The sequence below is a fragment of the Bos taurus genome, chromosome 27 (genome assembly GCF_002263795.3).
Source record: "Bos taurus isolate L1 Dominette 01449 registration number 42190680 breed Hereford chromosome 27, ARS-UCD2.0, whole genome shotgun sequence".
NCBI classification, from domain to species: Eukaryota; Metazoa; Chordata; class Mammalia; order Artiodactyla; family Bovidae; genus Bos; species Bos taurus.
In genome coordinates this window covers 37,162,755-37,181,444 of record NC_037354.1, presented here as the reverse complement: position 1 = coordinate 37,181,444, position 18,690 = coordinate 37,162,755, and the positions used below count along the sequence as shown (strand labels likewise).

Genomic DNA, 18,690 nt, shown 5'->3' with positions numbered 1-18,690 from the left:
AAAGAGACACTTATCCAGATCAGCCTTGAATTTGATCACAAGGCACATTTGATTTTCTAAAAGGCACATTTGATTTGAGAGACAGAAAAGTGGTGGCAATACGACCACAGAGGCAGAGAAGCGGCCACAAGTCAAGGATCTCCTGGATTCACCAGAAGCTGGAGGAAGCAAGTAACAGAATCACCCCTAGAGACTTTGGAGGACTTGATTTCAGACTTCCAGCCTCCAGACCTGTGAGAATAGATGTGTGTTAAGCCATGAAGTTTATGGTGATTTGTTACAGCAGACCTAGGAACCTGACAGAGTTGGAGAGCAGCGTCTCTGCTGGCGTCATCGGCTGGTGTCTCCAGCACCCGCCAGGGACGCAGGAGCAAGAGGAATTGGGAACTCACCGCGTGTTACCACTCAGGGCCAAGGTCCCCGCTGCTCTGCATCCATCTATCTTTCAGAATCTTCTTCGTTTATAAATAACGTCCAAGGGTCTCAGCTGCACTAGGAGGTGGGGAGGTGCATCTGCTCCACTTTCTGGAAGTCCAACCTCCAGGGTTTTCATTTTTTCAACCCATTAGCACTTTCTAGTTATATTACTCTTTTATCATTTTTTAATTTAAAAATTTCTATTTATTTGGCTGCATTGGGTCTTAGTTGCTGCATGCCGGTCTAGTTGTGGTGTGTGGGCTTAGCTGCCCCCTGGCATTTGGGATCTTAGTTCCTCGACCAGGGATTGAACTCATGTCTCCTGCATTGGAAGGCGGATTCTTAACCACTGCACCACCAGGGAAGTCCCTGTTACTCTTTTGAAGCATGAACTTTGGTGATGTTTCTTTACTCAAAATTCTTCAGTGACTTCCAGCTGCCATTAAAATCGGCCCCTGACTCTTAGCTCAACACTCATTCCCTCCCTAATCTGACCCCACCCCAGCCTACCATTCAGGTCTAAATTCCCACTGTGTTCCTCACCAGTGTTTTCTAAATCATGCTTTATCACTCTCCAGTTCTTTGGGCCGTTCATCAATATTACATGCACACGAGAGAAAAATAAAAGGTGTCATTGTCAAGTGAGTTGGGGAAACAGCGGATTTAGGCGGAATTAACCCAGTTTATTATCAAGGGACTTTCCTTCCTTCAGTAAACCAGTGCATAATGTGAATTTCTAAGAGGCACTTAAAGCATGAACCGTTGTTCCCCAAACTTCCTGTACATGGAACCCACGGTACCGCCTCCACGGAAGGCACTCTGTGAAACTTCTCGTCTGGCTTTCTTCTCCAACCAAACTTGCCTGCCTGGGATCATCCAAGCTCACCGTGCTGTCCTTCTGTTACACAGAGAAGCTTCTGTGAGGCGGCAGAGAGGCAGCACGGGCTCTAGCACCGTTCGATTTCATCAAACGTTCCATTGCAGTTGGGTTTCGAGTTTGTTAAGTCCTAACCAGAGGTGTTATAAAAATAGACAGTGGGGTCCGAGTCATGTTGCAAAATAGAGAGTCTGTTTTTTAAATACATTCACTAAATAATACCGTGAGAGGATACGAGGGGCGGGACCTCTCCCGTGCCCCCATGGCCGCACACGGGGCAGGGCTGTGGGCACAGGGGGTCAGCAGGCTCGTGGGTGACAGACACTCTTTCCGTCTTTCCTTCTTCTCCAAGGCAGCTCGCTCCCAGGACTCTTTGGGACCCGGAGGAAGGGAGATGCTGTTCCCTCCTGGCTCCAGACAGTCAGGCTGGATGGAAGGACCGCAGCCTGGCTGCAGGTTGCAGGTGGAAGGACGAATGTTAGCAGCAGTGAGATCAGAGGAGAAAGGAGGATGGGGCAGGGTGGGGTCCGGGGTTTCGAGGTCTGCTCAAGAGAAGCTGGATCCAGAAACTCGAGCTACACAGACAGACCTCCTTTGGAGAGCAGGAGGGGTCAGGAGGAGACAGCTGGCACAGAGCGCCACTCAGACTGCGTCCTGGGAGCCAGTTGGGTGCAGCCACTGAGCCTGGAGCACTCCTTTCCCCTCACGGGGGCAGCGGTGGCCCTGGTGACATCTCCTACATGCCGCCCCCCCGCATCCACGTCCTCTGGGCCTCTGCAGCGGAGGAAATCCAGCAAGTGGACGAGCTGCTGGCTATGCCCACGGAGGGCCACGCCTTCGGTCCACGGTGACCGTAACGGCTGCTGGAGGAGCGCGATCCCTGTCTGGGTGCCGAGGATGCCGGCGCGATGATGCTGGGGCCTCGGGCCAGGCAGCCCATCAGGGCCAGGGCCGCCCACCGTCACGAGGCCCGCTCCAGGCTCTGCTGTTCCTCCTCCTCCGACTGCAACCAGCTCCAGTCTAGAGACTGAAAGTCAACGGGCTCATTAACAACCCCGTGGCCACCCAGGTACCTGGTTTTCTTCTTTGGGAGGCAACCAGCGCAATTTAGAAGGAAGGCTAGAGCCTTTCACTGACAGTCAAGTTTCTGCAAGGGACCCCAGAGCCGGAGCTACGTCTTCAAGATCGTGCAGGAGCTTATCTTCAGATGGGCGTGGAGCCCCTCAGACTCTGGCCAGGCGATTTAAGTGTTATTCCTGCAGCTCACAGCACTGACCTATGCTCACTGCATGCCCAGGTGCCCAGGGCTCGTCTCAGCTCTCCACCTCCAGGCTAACCAGGTGGAACCGCCTGGCCAGACTTCCTTTCCCTCCGGCAGAAGCAAATAGGCAGTGCAAGGATCAAATCATACAGGGCCCAGAGGAGGAAGAGCAGCAAGAAGGAGACACAGAAAGCCCCAAACCGGAGAAGGACACTTGAAGAAATAAGAGGTGATTACCATTGGCAGTGACCTCTCCGATCCTTCCCCAAACCGAGAAGTTCCGGAAACACTATCACGGGACTGTATTGGCAGGAAATGGCCATTAAAAGACCCAAGTGAACGAATAAGCATCGTCTCAGCACCCCACTCCAGTACTCTTGCCTGGAAAATCCCATGGACGGAGGAGCCTGTAGGCTGCAGTCCACGGGGTTGCTAAGAGTCAGACACGACTGAACGACTTCACTTTCACTTTTCACTTTCACGCACTGGAGAAGGAAATGGCAACCCACTCCAGTGTTCTTGCCTGGAGAATCCCAGGGACGGGGGAGCCTGGTGGGCCACAGTCTATGGGGTCGCACAGAGTCGGACACGACTGAATCGACTTAGCAGCAGCAGCAGCAGCAGCAGCGGCGGCGGCAAGTTCAGCTTTGCCTCGATGTCTCTGCACCTGGACTCATTTTTCTTTAGATCAACTTCCCTAGAGCTAGGCTTGCTGAGTCCCTAAGCTCTGAGTCCCTGAGAGAGGGGGTGGTGACGGCTTTGTCCCTGGAGCCCAGCACCGCACCTCTGACGTGCATGCCCAGCAACTGCACAGAAGGGAAGAGCGGGAGAGAAGCCTTCCCACAGGGATGCTACCGGCCTCATAAGGACCATGTGCAGTGCGGATGAGAGGAGATAGAGCACGTAAGGTACCTGTGCTCGTTCAACAGTCGTCAGCCCTGTTATCACGATGAATAAGAAGGTTGTACCAGAAAATCGCAAGTGTACACTGAGATCAAGGCGGCAGGGCGTCACCTCTCTCTCAGCTTCTCCTCGTTTGCTGCAGAAAAGAAAAGGTGTGGAGCAGCGGGGGTCCCCGTGGGCCATTACCCTCAAACTCTGGTCCTGCTCCTTCATGGTGTCCTGCAGGGCGTTCTCCAGCTGGGTGCACAGGGTGTGAGCTTCAGCCACCAGGTCCTCACTGAAGAAAACAACTGGACTATTAGAATGCGGTCAGTGTGAATATACTTTTTCAAAAGTAATATATTACTGTGTACAAATATGCTAAAGGGCTTCTGGAAAGACTTTAAAAATTGAACGAATATTCTGAGTGTCTTAAAATACACGACACTGCCTCGCGATTTCATCTGTTCTTCTTGAGTGCTGTTACGGAAGCTCGAACCCAGCCGTGAGCATCGCCATTCACAACATGAGAAAGCAGAGGTCTGGCCTAATAAGAAAGCTCAGAGCCGAAGAGATTTCTTAGGCTCTCCCTAAACTGCCACCATCTGAAAATCTCTCCCAGATCACCCGTTTCACGGTTTTTGAAACTGACAAAGGCGTACAGACCACGAGACTTCCCCAGGTGTCCTCAGCTCTCTGAGACTGGGAGCGGCGTGTTCTAGGGACTGATTCATCTGCTGCGCTCTGGCCTTTCCTATGATGAGAAATGCACACGTCCCGAGAACAGGCCATGGCTGAGAAAGGCGAGACCAAAGCAAGCCATCTGTCCTGTTCTAACCTCGGCTCCAGGTGGGCAGACAGACGGCAGCCTGGGCCCCCAGGACACCTTTCCTAGAGCTTTGAGGATCTCGTGGAGGAACAGGACAAACCCAACAGAAAGGGCCTGCAGTTCCTCCTCTCACCGGAAAGGGGGCGCTGGTGAGAGGAGCAGAGCCCAGACTCATCCACCGGCGGCCACTGCCCAGGCCCCAGAGGCCCCGGACCTGGATACCACACTCAAGGAGCTAACTGGAAGTTGGGGAGAGAATTAAGAATCCGACACGGGGAATTCTCTGGTGGTCCAGTGGTTAGGACTCTGCACTTTCACTGCCGAGGGCCCAGGTTCAGTATCTGCTTAGGGAAATACATTCTGCAAGCCAAGAGGCCAAAAAGAGAAATAGAGAAAAAAAAAAAAAACCCCAAAACAGTACAGGTTACAAACTCCCTAAGTACAGGAACAGGACTTCTTGAAAACAGCTTTACTGAGATATATTCACAAACCATAAAATTCACCTGTTTAAGGTGCACGACTACACCCTTCTGGTGCACTTACGGCGCTGTGCAACCACCGCAGAGGTCTAGTCCTTGACCGTTTTCATCACCCAAGGGGAAACCCTGTACCCGGTGTCAGTCATTCCTCTCCCTCAGCAATCAAGTCTCCTCTCTAGTCTGTAGATCTGCCCTTAGGAATCAATTTTCACTATCTCCAGTGCCTGGGGCCCAGCAAGGGAATGCTCTGAAGAAATGGGTGTGAGGCTGAACCAGAAACAAAAAAAACCGCACAGGTATCTCAGGAGACGGCGATCTGTGCGTATGTGTCCGGGCCGCAGAGAGGGTGGGAGGCAGGGCCGGGGTGGAGGGAAGACACTCCGGGGAGGGCTTCAGCAGAGCCGAGGACCCGGGGCTCCAGGATGCAGGTGGGTCGGCCCGGCCTGGTTACCCAGGGCTGCCGATCCCGAACCACATGTCCAGTGAGAGCCCAGAACCCACTGATGCTGCTGGTCTGGACCAGGCTCCAAGACCCCCAGGCAGAGCCAGGAGCTTCCTGGGAGCAGGGGTGAGCCTGGAGAGAACGCTTGGAGGCTGGAAAAGGCTCAGCCTTGGCCCTGAGGCAGCTGGCCGCCATGGCTGGTCCCTGAATATCCGGAAGAATAACTCAATCAAAACGGTCTCCCATGAAGACGGATTTGACCAGAGAGGGCCTGGGGGCAGCACTGGGCTGGAAGCAGAGAGGGAAAGCCTCACGGGAAGGGCTCTGAGGCTGCACTCCCAGCTCTGCAGCAGGGGAGTACGCAGCAGGCAGGGAGGGGTGAACGGGGGGAGGGGGGAGGAGGGGCCACAGGAGGGACCAGCAGTGCGTGGCTGGGGCGCGGTGACCAGCAAAAACCCTCGGGGACCTGCTTCTGTGAGCAAATATCGAGGGACGGATGAGGGGACGGCACAGGACTGGCCAGCACTGGACGGAAGGTTCCCATCCAGTGGGAGCAACTCGGCCTCAGGTAAGGACGCCTGGCTGGGCAGGTCACAAGCAGCACTGTGAGCAACACACCACATCCACGCCCACAGTGCCCGGCACGGGGGACAGACACCAAGGGGCGTGCACGGCACCACTGATGGGAGACGCCGGCCGCCACCAAGAGACCCACGCTTCTGTGCCCAGAACCTCCTGATGCGCCCCGGACTTTGGTACTGGGCGCCGTGGATGAGGACTGACCTCTTCTCGGCGGCCTCGGGCAAGCTGTCGGGAGCCGTGCAGGGCTGTGACATCAGCTGGCAGGGGTGACTCAGGCGGGAGGCGTTCATACTGTCCGGGCTTCCGCTGACGGGACCCCGGACCTTGCTCTAGAGGGCAAAACCGGAAAGAGAATCAGTGGTCTGGGGGCAGAGGGATGACTGAAATTCTGCTTTCACGGCAGGGTGTTTTCTCGTGAAGACACCTGGCCACGAGACACATGCTCTTCCTGCAGAAATCAGGCAACATTGCCGTCTCATGGTTTGCATTTCGGCTTAGAAACTGCTTCTGCATCTGCAGGTGTAACTTTTTGATTGAGGGTTCTAAATACAGAGAGATCTGAGGGTTCTATTTCTTTTTTTTTTTTTTTTTTTAATCAACCATTGGCCATTTAATTTTAAATTTTGGGGGTTCTAAATACAGAAAGATTTGAGAGCTCTATTTCTTTTTTAAAAAAATCAACCATTGGCCATTTAATTTTAAATTCTGGGGGTTCTAAATACAGAGAGATTTGAGGATTCTATCTCTTTTTTTTTAAATCAACCATTGGCCATTTAATTCTGTGTTTTTTTGGCTCTGCAGGCTCTTGACTGCAGTCATAGGCTTCTCCAGTTGTGGCCTGAGGGCTGAGTTGCCCCGTGGCACGTGGGATCTTAAGTGTCCTGACCAGTGAACAAACCCTCGTCCCGTGTTGGAAGGTGGATTCTCTACCGCTGGACTGCCAGGGAAGGCCCTGAGGCTTCTCTTTCATTAGCTGGATTGCTTAACAAACCCTTACAAGGAAATGAGAAGGAAGGCGCGTTTACTCTTCCCAAGGAGAAGAGAAACACACGGAGGTCCTAGGTGACTTCCCGTGACTTGCGCCACATGGGGAGCAAGAGGCCGAGGTGTTTCCTGGGCTGCGGCAGCCGGCGCACCTGGAGCAGCGGGCCTCCCCGGCCCGTGGCCGAGTGGCTCTGCCATCAGCCTCCTCAGCCTTCCCGCCGCCTGCCAGCTCGATTCCAAGTTTTTCTCGGCTCTTCTCCAGTTTCTGTCCTGGGCTCTCTTCTGTGCTGCGGTTTCTCTCTGAGCAGCACTCAGTGGGATCACAGCTACACTGGGATGGTGGGCACACGCAGAGCGGGCCGAGTGCTGCACTGCACAGGCCTGGCTCAGGGCCCAGCAGGCACGCCCCTCGGGGGCTGCACGCAGGTCTCCAGGAACCCGGGGTGTGACCTCATTTGGAGAAAGCATCTTTGCAGATGTAGCTAAAGATCCTGTGATGAGAACACTCTGGATTATCTGGGTGGGACCTAAACCCAGGGACAAGTGTTTTTACACACTCGACACAGAAAAGGATTTCTTTGGTGGTACAGCGGATGATAGTCCACCTCCCTACGCAAGGGACACGGGTTCGATCCCTGGTCCAGGAAGATTCTACGTGTGGCAGAGTGGCTAAGCCCAAGCACCCTGGAGCCTGTGCTCTACAGCCAGAGAAGCCGTCTCAGTGAGAAGCCTGCACATCGCCAACTCGAGAGCATCCCCCACTCACGGCAACTAGAGAAAGCTTGACTGCAGCAACAGAGACCCAGTGCCGCCAACAAGAAACCAATTTTAAAAAGAGAGAGAGACGTAGAGAAGAGGGCCACACTGAGTCTGAGGCAGAGACTGAACTGATGCTGCCTCAAGCCAAGGAGTGCTGGAGCCAGTGGTGTCTGAGAAGCGGCGAGGAGGGATTCTCCCCTTGAGCCTCCCGAGGGGGCCCGGCCCAGCTGATGCGTGGACACCGACCCTGCTGTCTCCAGGACGGGCCCGCCCGGGCTCACTCACACACGCAATCTTCAGGAGGTTCCAGAGCTCCTTCTGCCGCTTCTCCTGCAGCCGCACCACCATCTTCTCGTCCTCGCTCATCAGGCTGACCACCTCCTCCACCTTGGGCAGCAGCTCCAGGGCCTTCTGCTTGCAGACCACGGTCTTACTGTGAAGACCAAGTGCGATGAGCTCCAGCCCGCCCGGTTTGGGGGGAGCAGGACGAGGCCCCAGCGGGGATGACTCCGCTCAGCCACTGCGGGTGGGAGCTCCTCCGGGGCCCAGGGGAGGGGACGGGGCCTCTCCTCGCTCCACCCTCTGAGGGGACAGCGGCCTGATACCTGAGCTGCGTATAAATCACTCGCACTTTCTTCTCAAAGCCTTGGATTGCCTGGAGGAGCAGCCGCACCATTTCCTGACTGTCACCATCAGTCCGCTGGTCTGCAAAGCGGGACGGAGACGCATGGTCTGTGGGGGGACCAGCCTGGTACCCGGGCAGCGGGGGACCCGGGCGGGGGCCCACTCACCTCTGGGCTTCTCCCTCAGCCTGCGGTAAAGCTCCCGCGCCTGCTCTTCCCTGAAACACACAAGGCAGAGGCTCCGTCAGCGCCCGAGCCCTGCCAGCAGCATCACCGCCTTCTGGACGCTGGGCGGGCAGTGCCCGAGCCCTGCCAGCAGCATCACCGCCTTCTGGAAGCTGGGCGGGCAGTATGTCCTGGCCGGAGGCAAGCACGCTCCCTGGGGATGTCACTGGCAAAACCCATGACAAAGGAAGACCCGGCTCACTGTCGAAATGCCAACTCAAAGCTCACAGTCAAGACTTCCTGAGAGTCCTCAGGACAGAAGCCTCCTCTGTCCCTCAGCGTTCCCCACCAACCTGGCCCCTGCAATTCAGAGGTGCGGGTCCTGAGTTCAGAAAACATGGCCTCTGAAACTCAAGCCAGGAGCAGACATGCCCTCCCCAGGGCCTGAACACAGTGAGACAGGCTGACGTTTCCAGGGGTTGACTTTTGTTTGAAAACCAGAGTAAAATAAAACACTGAATAACTTGACAAAATATAGGCTACAGATAATCACATTTCAAAGACTGGAGCCTCCGGTCCTAAGAGTCCTGGCAGAAGCATCAGAGGCCTGGCTGAGCCCCAGGGAGGCTCTCCTGGCGCCCCTGTCTGCTCCCGGAATGCAGGAGGGGCTGCTCTGCCCAGGGAGGGTCCCTGTAGCCGAGGCCAAGTCCTGATCATGACTCAAATGAAGAGTCAAGGTGCCACCTTCTAAGACTTACCCGACTCCTTCCCTTCCTACTTCCTGCTTCTCAGGCCACACCCAGGTTGGGATATGCTGGGCAGCCAGGCATCTAACCTGATGCTTTGGAGTTCACGAACCATGGCTCGGGGCGTTATCTGAACTGGTCCCCACAACTGTGAGGTCAGACAGCTCTTCTGTATCAGATGAGGCTCAGAGGGACGGAGGTTTGCCCGGGCCCAGCTTCTAGACGTGCCGAGAGGCCCTCCCCAGGACCAGGCTGCACGGGAGGGCGTGCTCCAGGGGAACTGCGCTTGAACAGCCCACCCGCCCGCCCGCGCATAGACACACACACACACTCACAGATCATCCAGCGTCCCGCCCTGCTTCCGGCCCATGGGGCTGCGCTGCAGGTCCACGATGTCCGTCTGCAGGGCCATCATCCGCTCCACCAAGTGCTTCACCTCGTTCTCCTGGAGACAGTGCTGCGCTGAGACTGAGCCCCGACGGACTCGGCCAGGGACACCCGAGCCTCACCACGGACCTTCAGCTGCCCGGCTAGAAGGGACACGGCCTTGGGAGTCTGCGGCTGGGATCTGGGCCTGCCACCCGCCAGCTCTGTGGCCCTGGGGCAGGTCACCCTGGCCCCAAGCTGCAGTCTCCCCCACCAGAAACTGGGGTGAGATGCGACGGGGCCCAAGAGGACCCGGCCTGGCCCTGGTGTGGAGACGAGCTGGGGCACACTCCCCTCTCCTAATTCGTCCTTGATCTCAAGGGTTACGCCCACGAGGACAGAGATCGGGGGGAGCGGTGGGGTGGCGTGGTGGCTCACGTCCCTGCGCCCGAACAAGGGGTCACCCACCTCGAACGAGGGGCATCGGCACCGATTTATAGAAACAGACACTTCGACACGGAGGGGAGGCTCCCTGCCCGAGTTCACTGGGCAGATAGATGGTGGAAAAGTCCAGGAAAAGGCCTTGGGGCCCAGGCTTCCCCCTGAGCAAGGTCCACCGGGGCACCCCGCCTCCCTGCCTGGCCTCACGATCAACACTTCAGCGGCATCTGATTCACAGCCCTCAGACTTGCCCCTTCAGACCCGTTCCTTCCTACGGGCTCAGTGTCCCGAGGAGGAAGTCAGGGCAACTTCTGACATGGCGGAGTGCTGCTCCTTTATGCAAAGGCCCTTCTCGCGGGAAGAGGTCTGCACTCCCCGGGACGTGTCACGTCGTAAGCCTGACTCAGATCTGTGTGGCTCCTGGACCAGACACACTGGGGACCTCTGCCTGGCACCCCCTACCTTCCAGCAAGTGCTAGCTGAGGGCAGAGAGCCTGGAGAGGAAAATGTGATTTTTGACACAGAAGCTGGACCGAGCACTCAGTGAGAAAGGGGAAAGATGGCAGGGAAGAGGGTGCCCTTGGCCAGGCTGGGGACCCCAGGGAGCCTCCTACCCGTCCGCAGAGCTCCACGGCCTGCTCCATCTCCCTCCAGGCTAGCAGCAGCTTGTCCGACGCTGGAGGAAAAACACGGAGGTGAAAACAATAGTTAAAAATAAAATGAAAACACCCCAAAACCAAGAAAGTAAAAAGGAACTCCGTTATAAGAGAACCAAAAAAAAAATACTTGAGAAAGAAGAGTTTAATGGTCTCTCCAGACTGATTGCTAAGGACACACTCACTGATCCCAAACTCTGTCTGCTCCCTGTACTTCTCCAGGTCAATCTGGATACTGGTCTTAAAGAAGTCCAGCTTGGCCTTGAGCTGCTGAGACATGGAGGCCATGGAGTTCTTCATCTTGGACAGACAGCTGTTGTTCCGCAGCAGATTCATCCTGCAGGGGCCCCCGAGAGACACACCGTGGGCATGTTTGGGATCCAGGTACCACTTCCTGGACAATAATAAAAGTGGCCTCCAACACCTTGGCAGGCCCCTGCTGTAATTAGTATAATCATAACAAGAGCAGCCACTTATATCCATCACGACAATTTCCTGGCCCGTGGCGATGGGTGAGGCTCTGCTTCGAAACTAGAATTAGGTGAAGTGCCACGCAAAGGAACCCAGACCGGCCACAACCTGGGGAAGGAGTCAGCCTGGCCCGGCAGGGTGGCCTACCCGCAATGGAGCCAGGCCAGCCCTCCAGCCGGCTGCCCCCCGCCCTGTCCACACCCCTGGCCCGTGCACTGACCACATGTGCCTGCTGGGTATAACAGGCCCTCCCTCCATCCCGCCCACTGACGGCTTCCCGCCCTTCCAGAGCAGCGTCTTCCCTCCTGCCCCTCCCGACGGTGGCTGACCCTGGGCCCCCGCCTCGGCCCCCGCCCCATGGCCAGGCACTGGGCACTCGGTACGCGGTGTCCTGCAGCTGGGCACCTACATGGCCGCGCGCTGGCCCTGCTGCAGGCGGCTGCAGTCTTCCTTCAGGGCCTGGATGCTGTGCCAGACTTGGCCCCACACCTTCCGCAGCTGGAAGAACGGGAGGTTCCTCTTGGGCTCTTGCACTGAACGGAAACACAGGCGACCGTCAGGGTGCAGTGCCTGCGGTGGACGACAGCATCCCACCCCTGGAGCCCGCTGGCTCTGTAACGGCTCGGCTATTACACAACCGCCTTGGGTGTTGAGCCTGCTTCCTGTTGCTCACATTTGCGGCCCGGGGTACACACACGTCCAAATTTACAGATACACAGAACACGTTGGAAGGAAGACTCAGGAGTCTGGTGGCAGTTTTCCCTGGGAAACTGGGGACATGGAGGGCTTACTCTTCACCGTGTTATTCTATCGTACCTTTTGCTATCTTGTGCATATATCAATTCCTAACGTACAAAGACAACTTCACAAATAAGATGGTTTTGCGATTCAAGGTCAACAGCCTGTGGGCCATCTTCTCTGTCCTTTGTTTAGATGAGGTTGAAATTAACTGAAGATGTCCTGTCCTGCCTCCGGCAGGGCTGCTCCTCACATGTGCGACTGAAGACAGCTGTCTGAGGACCGGGTGGACGCGCCTGCTTGGGGGGGACCCCTCGCTTGGGCCAGGGCTCTCCCCCCAGCTTTGTCCCAAGAGCTATAAGTGATCATCTTTTTAAAAGAATAGGCCGTGCTTACAGATGCAGCTGACGCTTTCAGGCTGGGGCTGTGGGGAGACCTGGCTTTCATAGGTGACCCTGCTGTTGTCAAAGAGGAAAACGAGGTCCATGTCCAGCGTGCGGCCCTCGTTCAGCTGCAAAGGGACCAGAGGCAAAATAAGGTCTCGCGGCCCCCACCACACCGTCCCCCAAGAAACGGGAGACTACAGAGCATGCTCGGCCAGGACGCGCCAGGTGCCCACCAGGCCTCTCCCAGCGCCTCTGGCCTCTACTGCCCTCGGCTGCTCCCTTTACGCTTATTACCTGATGCACACCTCATCTACCGCAGTACCTCCTGCTCTATCCTCTGTCTTTACCGCGTTAACTCAGATGCCTGCCATCTCCTTTACTGTCCAGTGCCTCTTCCCCTGTGTTAAATCTGCAGCTCATTTTGTGCGGTGGTCAGCAAGGCACCGCACATGACAGGGGGGTCAAAAACAGTTTCGGCTGACGTGGAAGAATGAAGCGTCGCTTTGGCAGTAAGGGCAAAAGGCACTCCCAGTGGTCTGGAAGGTACAGCTAAAGCGTGGGGCGATCCGTGTCTCCTACCAAGCCCGCGGGATCTCGCGTTCCCACCTCGGAACGGGCAGGCGCCTGCCCAGTGGTGTGGCAGACGGGCCACCTGCCGCCTGCAGGAGGCCGGGCTCACCTTGCCGTCCGAGAGGCACTGGGCAGCAGGCTTGTCGGGGATCAGGGCCAGCCCTGCCTCCTGCAGCAGCTCCTGGTCCTCCTCGAGGATGCCTGTGTCCTGGCGGATGCGGGCCTTCAGGCTCTGCAGGCTCTCGTCCTCGGTCACGGGGTAGGTGTGCAGGGTGCCCGTGACCATGTTCAGGACATGAAGCAGCTGCAAAAACCCGGGGGGTCACGGGAGGGTCACAGGAGACACGGCTCAATGGGGACGCCTTCCTGCTGGCCCGGCTTCTCAGAGGCCCCGCCTGGGGTCCGCATGCCAGAATCTTTCCCTTCCTGTGGGTCCCCGGCGACGGCCTCACGACCCATCAGTCAGCAAGGGTCCCATCACACCCTCACAGGGGTCAGGGGGCCCATGGCCTGGGGCAGACTGGGCGCAGGCTCACCTTCAAGTTCAAGATGTCGTCCAGGGCCTTGAAGCAGCCGTTGGGCCCGTAGACGGGGTCGGTGCCCCTCTGGCGCGGGTGCCACATCAGCATCAACTGCAGCCACTTCTCCAGCCGCTGGGCCAGGACGCTGAGGGGGCGGGGGTGTGTGTGTGCACCTGCGCACGTGTGCGAGGCCCAGCACCAGCTTCCCATCCCACATGTGTGCGTGCACGTGCATGAGGCCCAGCACCAGCTTCCCGGCGCACATGGGGACCGAAGAGCACACACGCTTCTCACGCCCCATGTGACCATCGCGAGACGGGGCCAAAGTGGTCCCTGAGGCTGAACCACCCTGAGGAAGGGTGAGCCTTCCCTTAACAAAATGAATCGCTCGGGGGCTCGACCTCTCCCCCCCACCCCCGCCATCGGATCTGCACAAACACCCTCCCGTCGGGGGCCTCTGGGCAGAGGGCCATGCGAGACCCTCCAGGCAGCTTTCCAGGTGCTGAGCAGCCCCGTCCCCCATCAGGAGCACTGCCCAACGATCTGGCCCCACACCGCCGGTTCGATCCATGTTGTCAGTCGCTCCCTGGAAAGCGTCTGAGGAGTTCACGCCGCACTGCTGGGCACCCCCAGCACCCCTCCCTGCCCCCCAACAGAAGCCCTCCAGAGGCCAACATCACCACCCGCTGCCTCTCCCTGGCCGCCCCCGAGGCTTTTCCCCTTGAAGAGCCTTCCTCTTCATCAACCTGCCCTGCCTATTGGTCCAGATCCTTCCAGGAAGTTCCAGCTCAGCTCCTCCACAGGGGACCCCCCTCCCCATCCTCCACAGACTCATGGAAACTGAGCCGCGTGCCTCGACATGGGGCTGCTGGCTGCTGTCTCCTGAACCATCTCCCGGTTCTGGTAAGATGACCTGACGGCTCATATTCTGGTTCTGAGACCAGACCGCTATGCTGTTCAAATGCAAAGGTCTATTTATTGGCAGTAACACAGTGCCAGGCTGCAGAAGGACGGGCAAAGAGCATAAGGGGCAATTCCCTACCCTTCAGAGGCTTACAGCTGACCAGGAGGTAAGCCCTCTGCCAGACCAAACGCCTGCAAGGCAGAGCCACCACGGCTGAGGAGGGCGACAAGCGGTGCTGGGAACCCAGGAGGTGACTCCAGACGGGTGGGGTGGGGACGGCGTGCTAAGACCGAGATGGACGATGGCAGGACCTGGGGTCAGAGCTGCCGGGGACGTCGGCCCCAACCCCTGTCTTTAGAAAGGAAGGACAGGCCGCAGAGGAGGAGGAAGAGAGGCCGGGGGCGTACCTGTTGAGGTTGTTGGGGTGCGGCAGCGAGCTGGAGAACTTCACGGCCCCGTTCAGGTCCTCGCTCACCACGATGTCCATCTCGCTCTTCTGCCGGACTTTGGAGTGCCTGTGGACGTGGGGGGACTGTCACGCTGCGTGTAGCCTTCACGCTGCGTGTACCGTCACGCTGCGTGCAGTGACCCTGATGTAAGCGGGTGCCCAACAGCCCCTTACATGGGTGACCTTCCATTTGACAACCAGAGAGGATCCCCCTGGGGGCTACTGAACCACTCGTGAGGCCCAGCAACCCGCTGGGATGCTTCTTTGGGAGGTTAAGGGCATCGGTACTGCCCGGTGAGAGTCAGGAACCTGCGGGCTTGTACCGCTGTCTCCTGACCGCACCCCGGCCCATCTGGCTTGTTCTTTTACTTTCCATCTAACACAGAGAATGAAGACAGGACATCTGCACCACGGTTCCTTCACGTGCCATCTGCACACACCACGCACTTCCCTCTAAATGCAATGGCTATGCCTGACTTCTAAAGGCAAGTGAGGCACTAACGTCTTCCAACTAGGAGACCCTTTAGATGTATCTGAAGTAGTGTTTAAGAAAAAAGATTTTAAACTGGCTTCACATGTTCTCTGCGACGCTTCACAGAGAATCAAGAGCTGACAGTGAATGCAGCCTTCTCCACCCGAGACCTCTGTGGGGTAGGCAGTTTTCAGTCCCCCACCCCCCACCCTCACCAGGTCAGGAAATGACCTGCCCAAGGTCACACACTAGAGAAAGACAGAACCAGGGACTTGGAGCCAAGGACAGGTGCTCCTCCTACTCCGTCTGAATGTCCACGTCCTTCCTTTCCAGAAAGACACTGAAGATTCAGTTGGAAAATGCTTTAGCCTGAAGTCTCATTGGCAGGGGGGGGGTGTAAACTGAGCCACGTGGAGAACACGGAGCCTGGAAGAGCCAGGGTGTGGCTTGAATCTGCCTGCTGGAATCAGGCTGTCATGACACACAGCGGGATGGTACTCTGATAGAAACTCAAGTCTGTCCACGGGAAATCACACAGATAAATGAAAGGACGCCGAGTGAAACGCTCACTGCTTAGGCTGATTCTAAAATGTATTTTCAAGACTGGTCCTTCAAAGCAGCTTTATGATAGAATAATAAAGCTCAAATTGCATTTGTTCTGAAATTACTATCTACCTGCCGTTTGAGATGAGACTGAAATTGTTAAAGTTGCCTCAGGCATCACAGGCAGACCAGACAGGCACGTCTCACAAACTCTCGGGTTTCAGAGATGCGTGCTTGGAAGTGGTCACCTGGCCTCCCAGCAACGTGAGGGAAGCTGGCTCTGCAGACAGCCGGGCCATCAGGGATGGTTTCAAATGGCATTTCCTCTAGTTCTGATGGCTTCTGATTCACCTTGCTATAAATAATGGAAACGCTCAACATTTGAACAGAACTGCAGTCATCCCTTGGTGAGTTAAAAACACAATGCATGTATAGACAGTTTAAAGTGACTGTCGTGACGGTCGCATGATGCGGTGTGACTGTTAACGCAAGGAGCTAAGTCAGTGCCACGGAGCCCAGCTCAGGGCGCTGCTTGTGCTAACGTCAGTCCCCACGGGAGGGCGCCCTCCGCCACGTCAGCAGGCCCCTCGGGCGTGGAGACCGAGCCTGGGTCATCCTTTCCTGTGTTTGGTGTGTAAACGGTGACGGAACTGGACTGCGTCACAGAAAGCTACTCTTCTTGAACCGATTTCAAAGGCTACGTCTTGGTCTTACAAATAAACATTCTCATGATGTAAGTACCTGTGTCCTTTGAGAAAGTCTGTGTTTTTGGTACTCCCAGGAAGATACTGAGAAACGTGACATCAGCCAGTGCTGCCCCACAAAGGGGGCAGGGGGAGAGGACCTTTGCATGTTCCTGGTGGAAATGTTATTCACACAAACTTTCTGTGGAGCACGTTGTTAGTACAAACCAAAAACCTTGAACACGTGCACAATCTGGTATGTTGATCCCATTTCTAGGAACTTAACCCAGGGAAATACCTGTGGATAGACCAGGATTTCCCTGAGCTATTTGAGTTAAGTGTGAAAGGCAGGTTCTGTGAGAGCACGTATGGTAACCTACTTTGTTTTTTGAACAAACACAGGCACACAGGAGAAGAGTCTGGAGACGGAGGAATGTTAGTGGCGGCGGGAGGAAATTCTCAGTGTAAAAACCCTGGACAAGTACTCACAGGGCAGCGTGCCTGCGATGTCATCAAGAGGCGAGAAGGGGTGAAATCCACAAATGAGCCAGCGGGCAGATCCATGCCGCTTACTTGTGGATGTACAAAACAGCCCTGAGGTGGGCCCAAAGCCAACAGTGCCAGGCGTGCGTGGGGGTGAGGATACCAAGCAGGTGGCGTGGGATGACTTTTCCCTCTTCTGCTTTCTGAAGGATGAACCCCGAGAACTTAGCACTGCTCCAAACACTAAAACTGGAGATAAAAAATTCTGGACAATGGTCCTATCGTTTCAGTGTGTGGTCCCTCAAGGAATCACTGTGAATGAACCCTAATGGGTTCAAGGGAACATGAACTTTTAAATGATGCATTTCAGTAATGATTAACTTTTATGTATATAATGAACCACATATTAGTATTACAATTAGAAGAAAAGTTTAAAAATACAGAGTAGTTTTTAAAACCTTGATCATATTCCTTATTAGAAAATATCTTTTCGGCAGTGTACCAGGTCCACTGTCTGATGCTTTTAAATCCAAATTTCATAGTTTCTGGTCTTTCGTTTAGATCTTTAATCCACTTTATTTTTGTGTACAGTGTTAGAAAGTGTTCTAGTTTCATTCTTTTACCAATACAGTATATTAATGCATATAAATGGAATTTACAATGATGGTAACAATGATTCTATATGCAAAGCACCAAAAGAAACACAGATGTGAAGAACAGACCATTGGACTACGTGGGAGAAGGCAAGGGTGGGATGATATCAGAGAACAGCCCTGAAACGTGTATACTGCCGTATGTAAAAAAAAAATTTGTACTGAGGTGCAGTAATATTTGTCCACAATAAACTTCCATGTACATACGTCCCATTATTTGTCCTGTGAACATGCCCTTTGCTTGTTTACCACACACACACACACACACACACACTCTGTAAACACACTGGCTTCCTGCCCTGCACAGAGCAGTCATTTACAGGATGGGATTTGGGCTGTTAAGGTTCAGAATCCAGGGCTCTTGGAGCTCAGGCTGTGCTCACGCCGGGTCGCAACAGGACTTCCTTGGGGTCACAGGTCACAGGGGTCTCAGGCCCGGACTGGGGCGCCCCACGAGACCGGGAAGGGGAGGCGGCATCTGGCAAAGGCAGGGGACACCCTCCCGGGGGGCGGGCCCGGGGCTCACTCACCACTGCACGGGCTGCCAGTTGGGCAGGAAAGGCCGGAAGCCGGTGATGCACTCGAAGGCCAAGGTGCCGAAGCTCCAGTAGTCCACGGTCACCGTGTACTTCTGCTGCTCCAGCAGCTCGGGGGCCTGCGGGGACGGGGGGCACACACCTGAGCTGAGCCCGCGCTGAGGGGCCACCACGGGGGAGCACCCAGCACCCTGCCCTGCCCCACGCTTCCCGGAGGCGCCCGGCACCCTGGCCTGCCCCACGATCCCCGGACCCCGCGCTGAGGGGCCACCATGGGGGGGTGCCCGGCACCCTGGCCTGCCCCACGCTCCCTGGACCCCACGCTGAGGGGCCACCATGGGGGGGTGCCCAGCACCCTGGCCTGCCCCATGCTCCTTGGACCCCGCTCTGAGGGAAGAGGTGGCCACGAATCGGAGGGTAGAATCTAGACTCTCTGATCTCATCCCATCCCAGGGCTGAAAGAAGGGCCTGCGGCAGGGGCAGGGGGGTTTTGGTGTGCTGTGCACCCTTCTCCCGGGTGCCGTGCAGGGCCACAAAGGGAAGTGATCCAGGCCACACAAACCCAGGCACAGCGTATGCAACGAATGCCGGCCAACCCCCTAACGCGGTTCACGATGGGACAGAATGTCACAGTCGAGCAGGGAAGGCCAGCTGCCCAAGCAGTCAGGCTAGGGTGACAGGAAGCTTCCCAGCACAGGCGGGGCGGGGCCGGCTCAGGGTGCCTGAGGGCAGATGTTCCGGAAAGGACCCTGAGGCATGCAGGCAGGACTGAG

At 56.2% G+C, this 18,690-nt stretch overlaps 1 protein-coding gene across 3 annotated transcripts in view; it reads right to left on the bottom strand.

The window, feature by feature from the left end:
- Positions 1–1,079: 1,079 nt before the first annotated feature.
- The window catches only part of IKBKB (inhibitor of nuclear factor kappa B kinase subunit beta), a 52,613-nt gene continuing 35,002 nt past the window's right edge, over positions 1,080–18,690 (bottom strand). Inside the window, 15 exon segments of one of the 3 annotated variants that reach the window (NM_174353.2) lie at positions 1,080–2,321; positions 3,645–3,735; positions 5,971–6,098; positions 7,798–7,945; positions 8,118–8,217; positions 8,304–8,353; positions 9,382–9,491; positions 10,468–10,529; positions 10,695–10,846; positions 11,390–11,513; positions 12,115–12,229; positions 12,784–12,978; positions 13,211–13,340; positions 14,507–14,614; positions 17,912–18,036. In NM_174353.2, the coding sequence (NP_776778.1) occupies positions 2,256–2,321; positions 3,645–3,735; positions 5,971–6,098; positions 7,798–7,945; positions 8,118–8,217; positions 8,304–8,353; positions 9,382–9,491; positions 10,468–10,529; positions 10,695–10,846; positions 11,390–11,513; positions 12,115–12,229; positions 12,784–12,978; positions 13,211–13,340; positions 14,507–14,614; positions 17,912–18,036 (1,704 nt within the window). In that variant the 3' untranslated portion in view covers positions 1,080–2,255. 3 annotated transcript variants of the gene reach the window in all.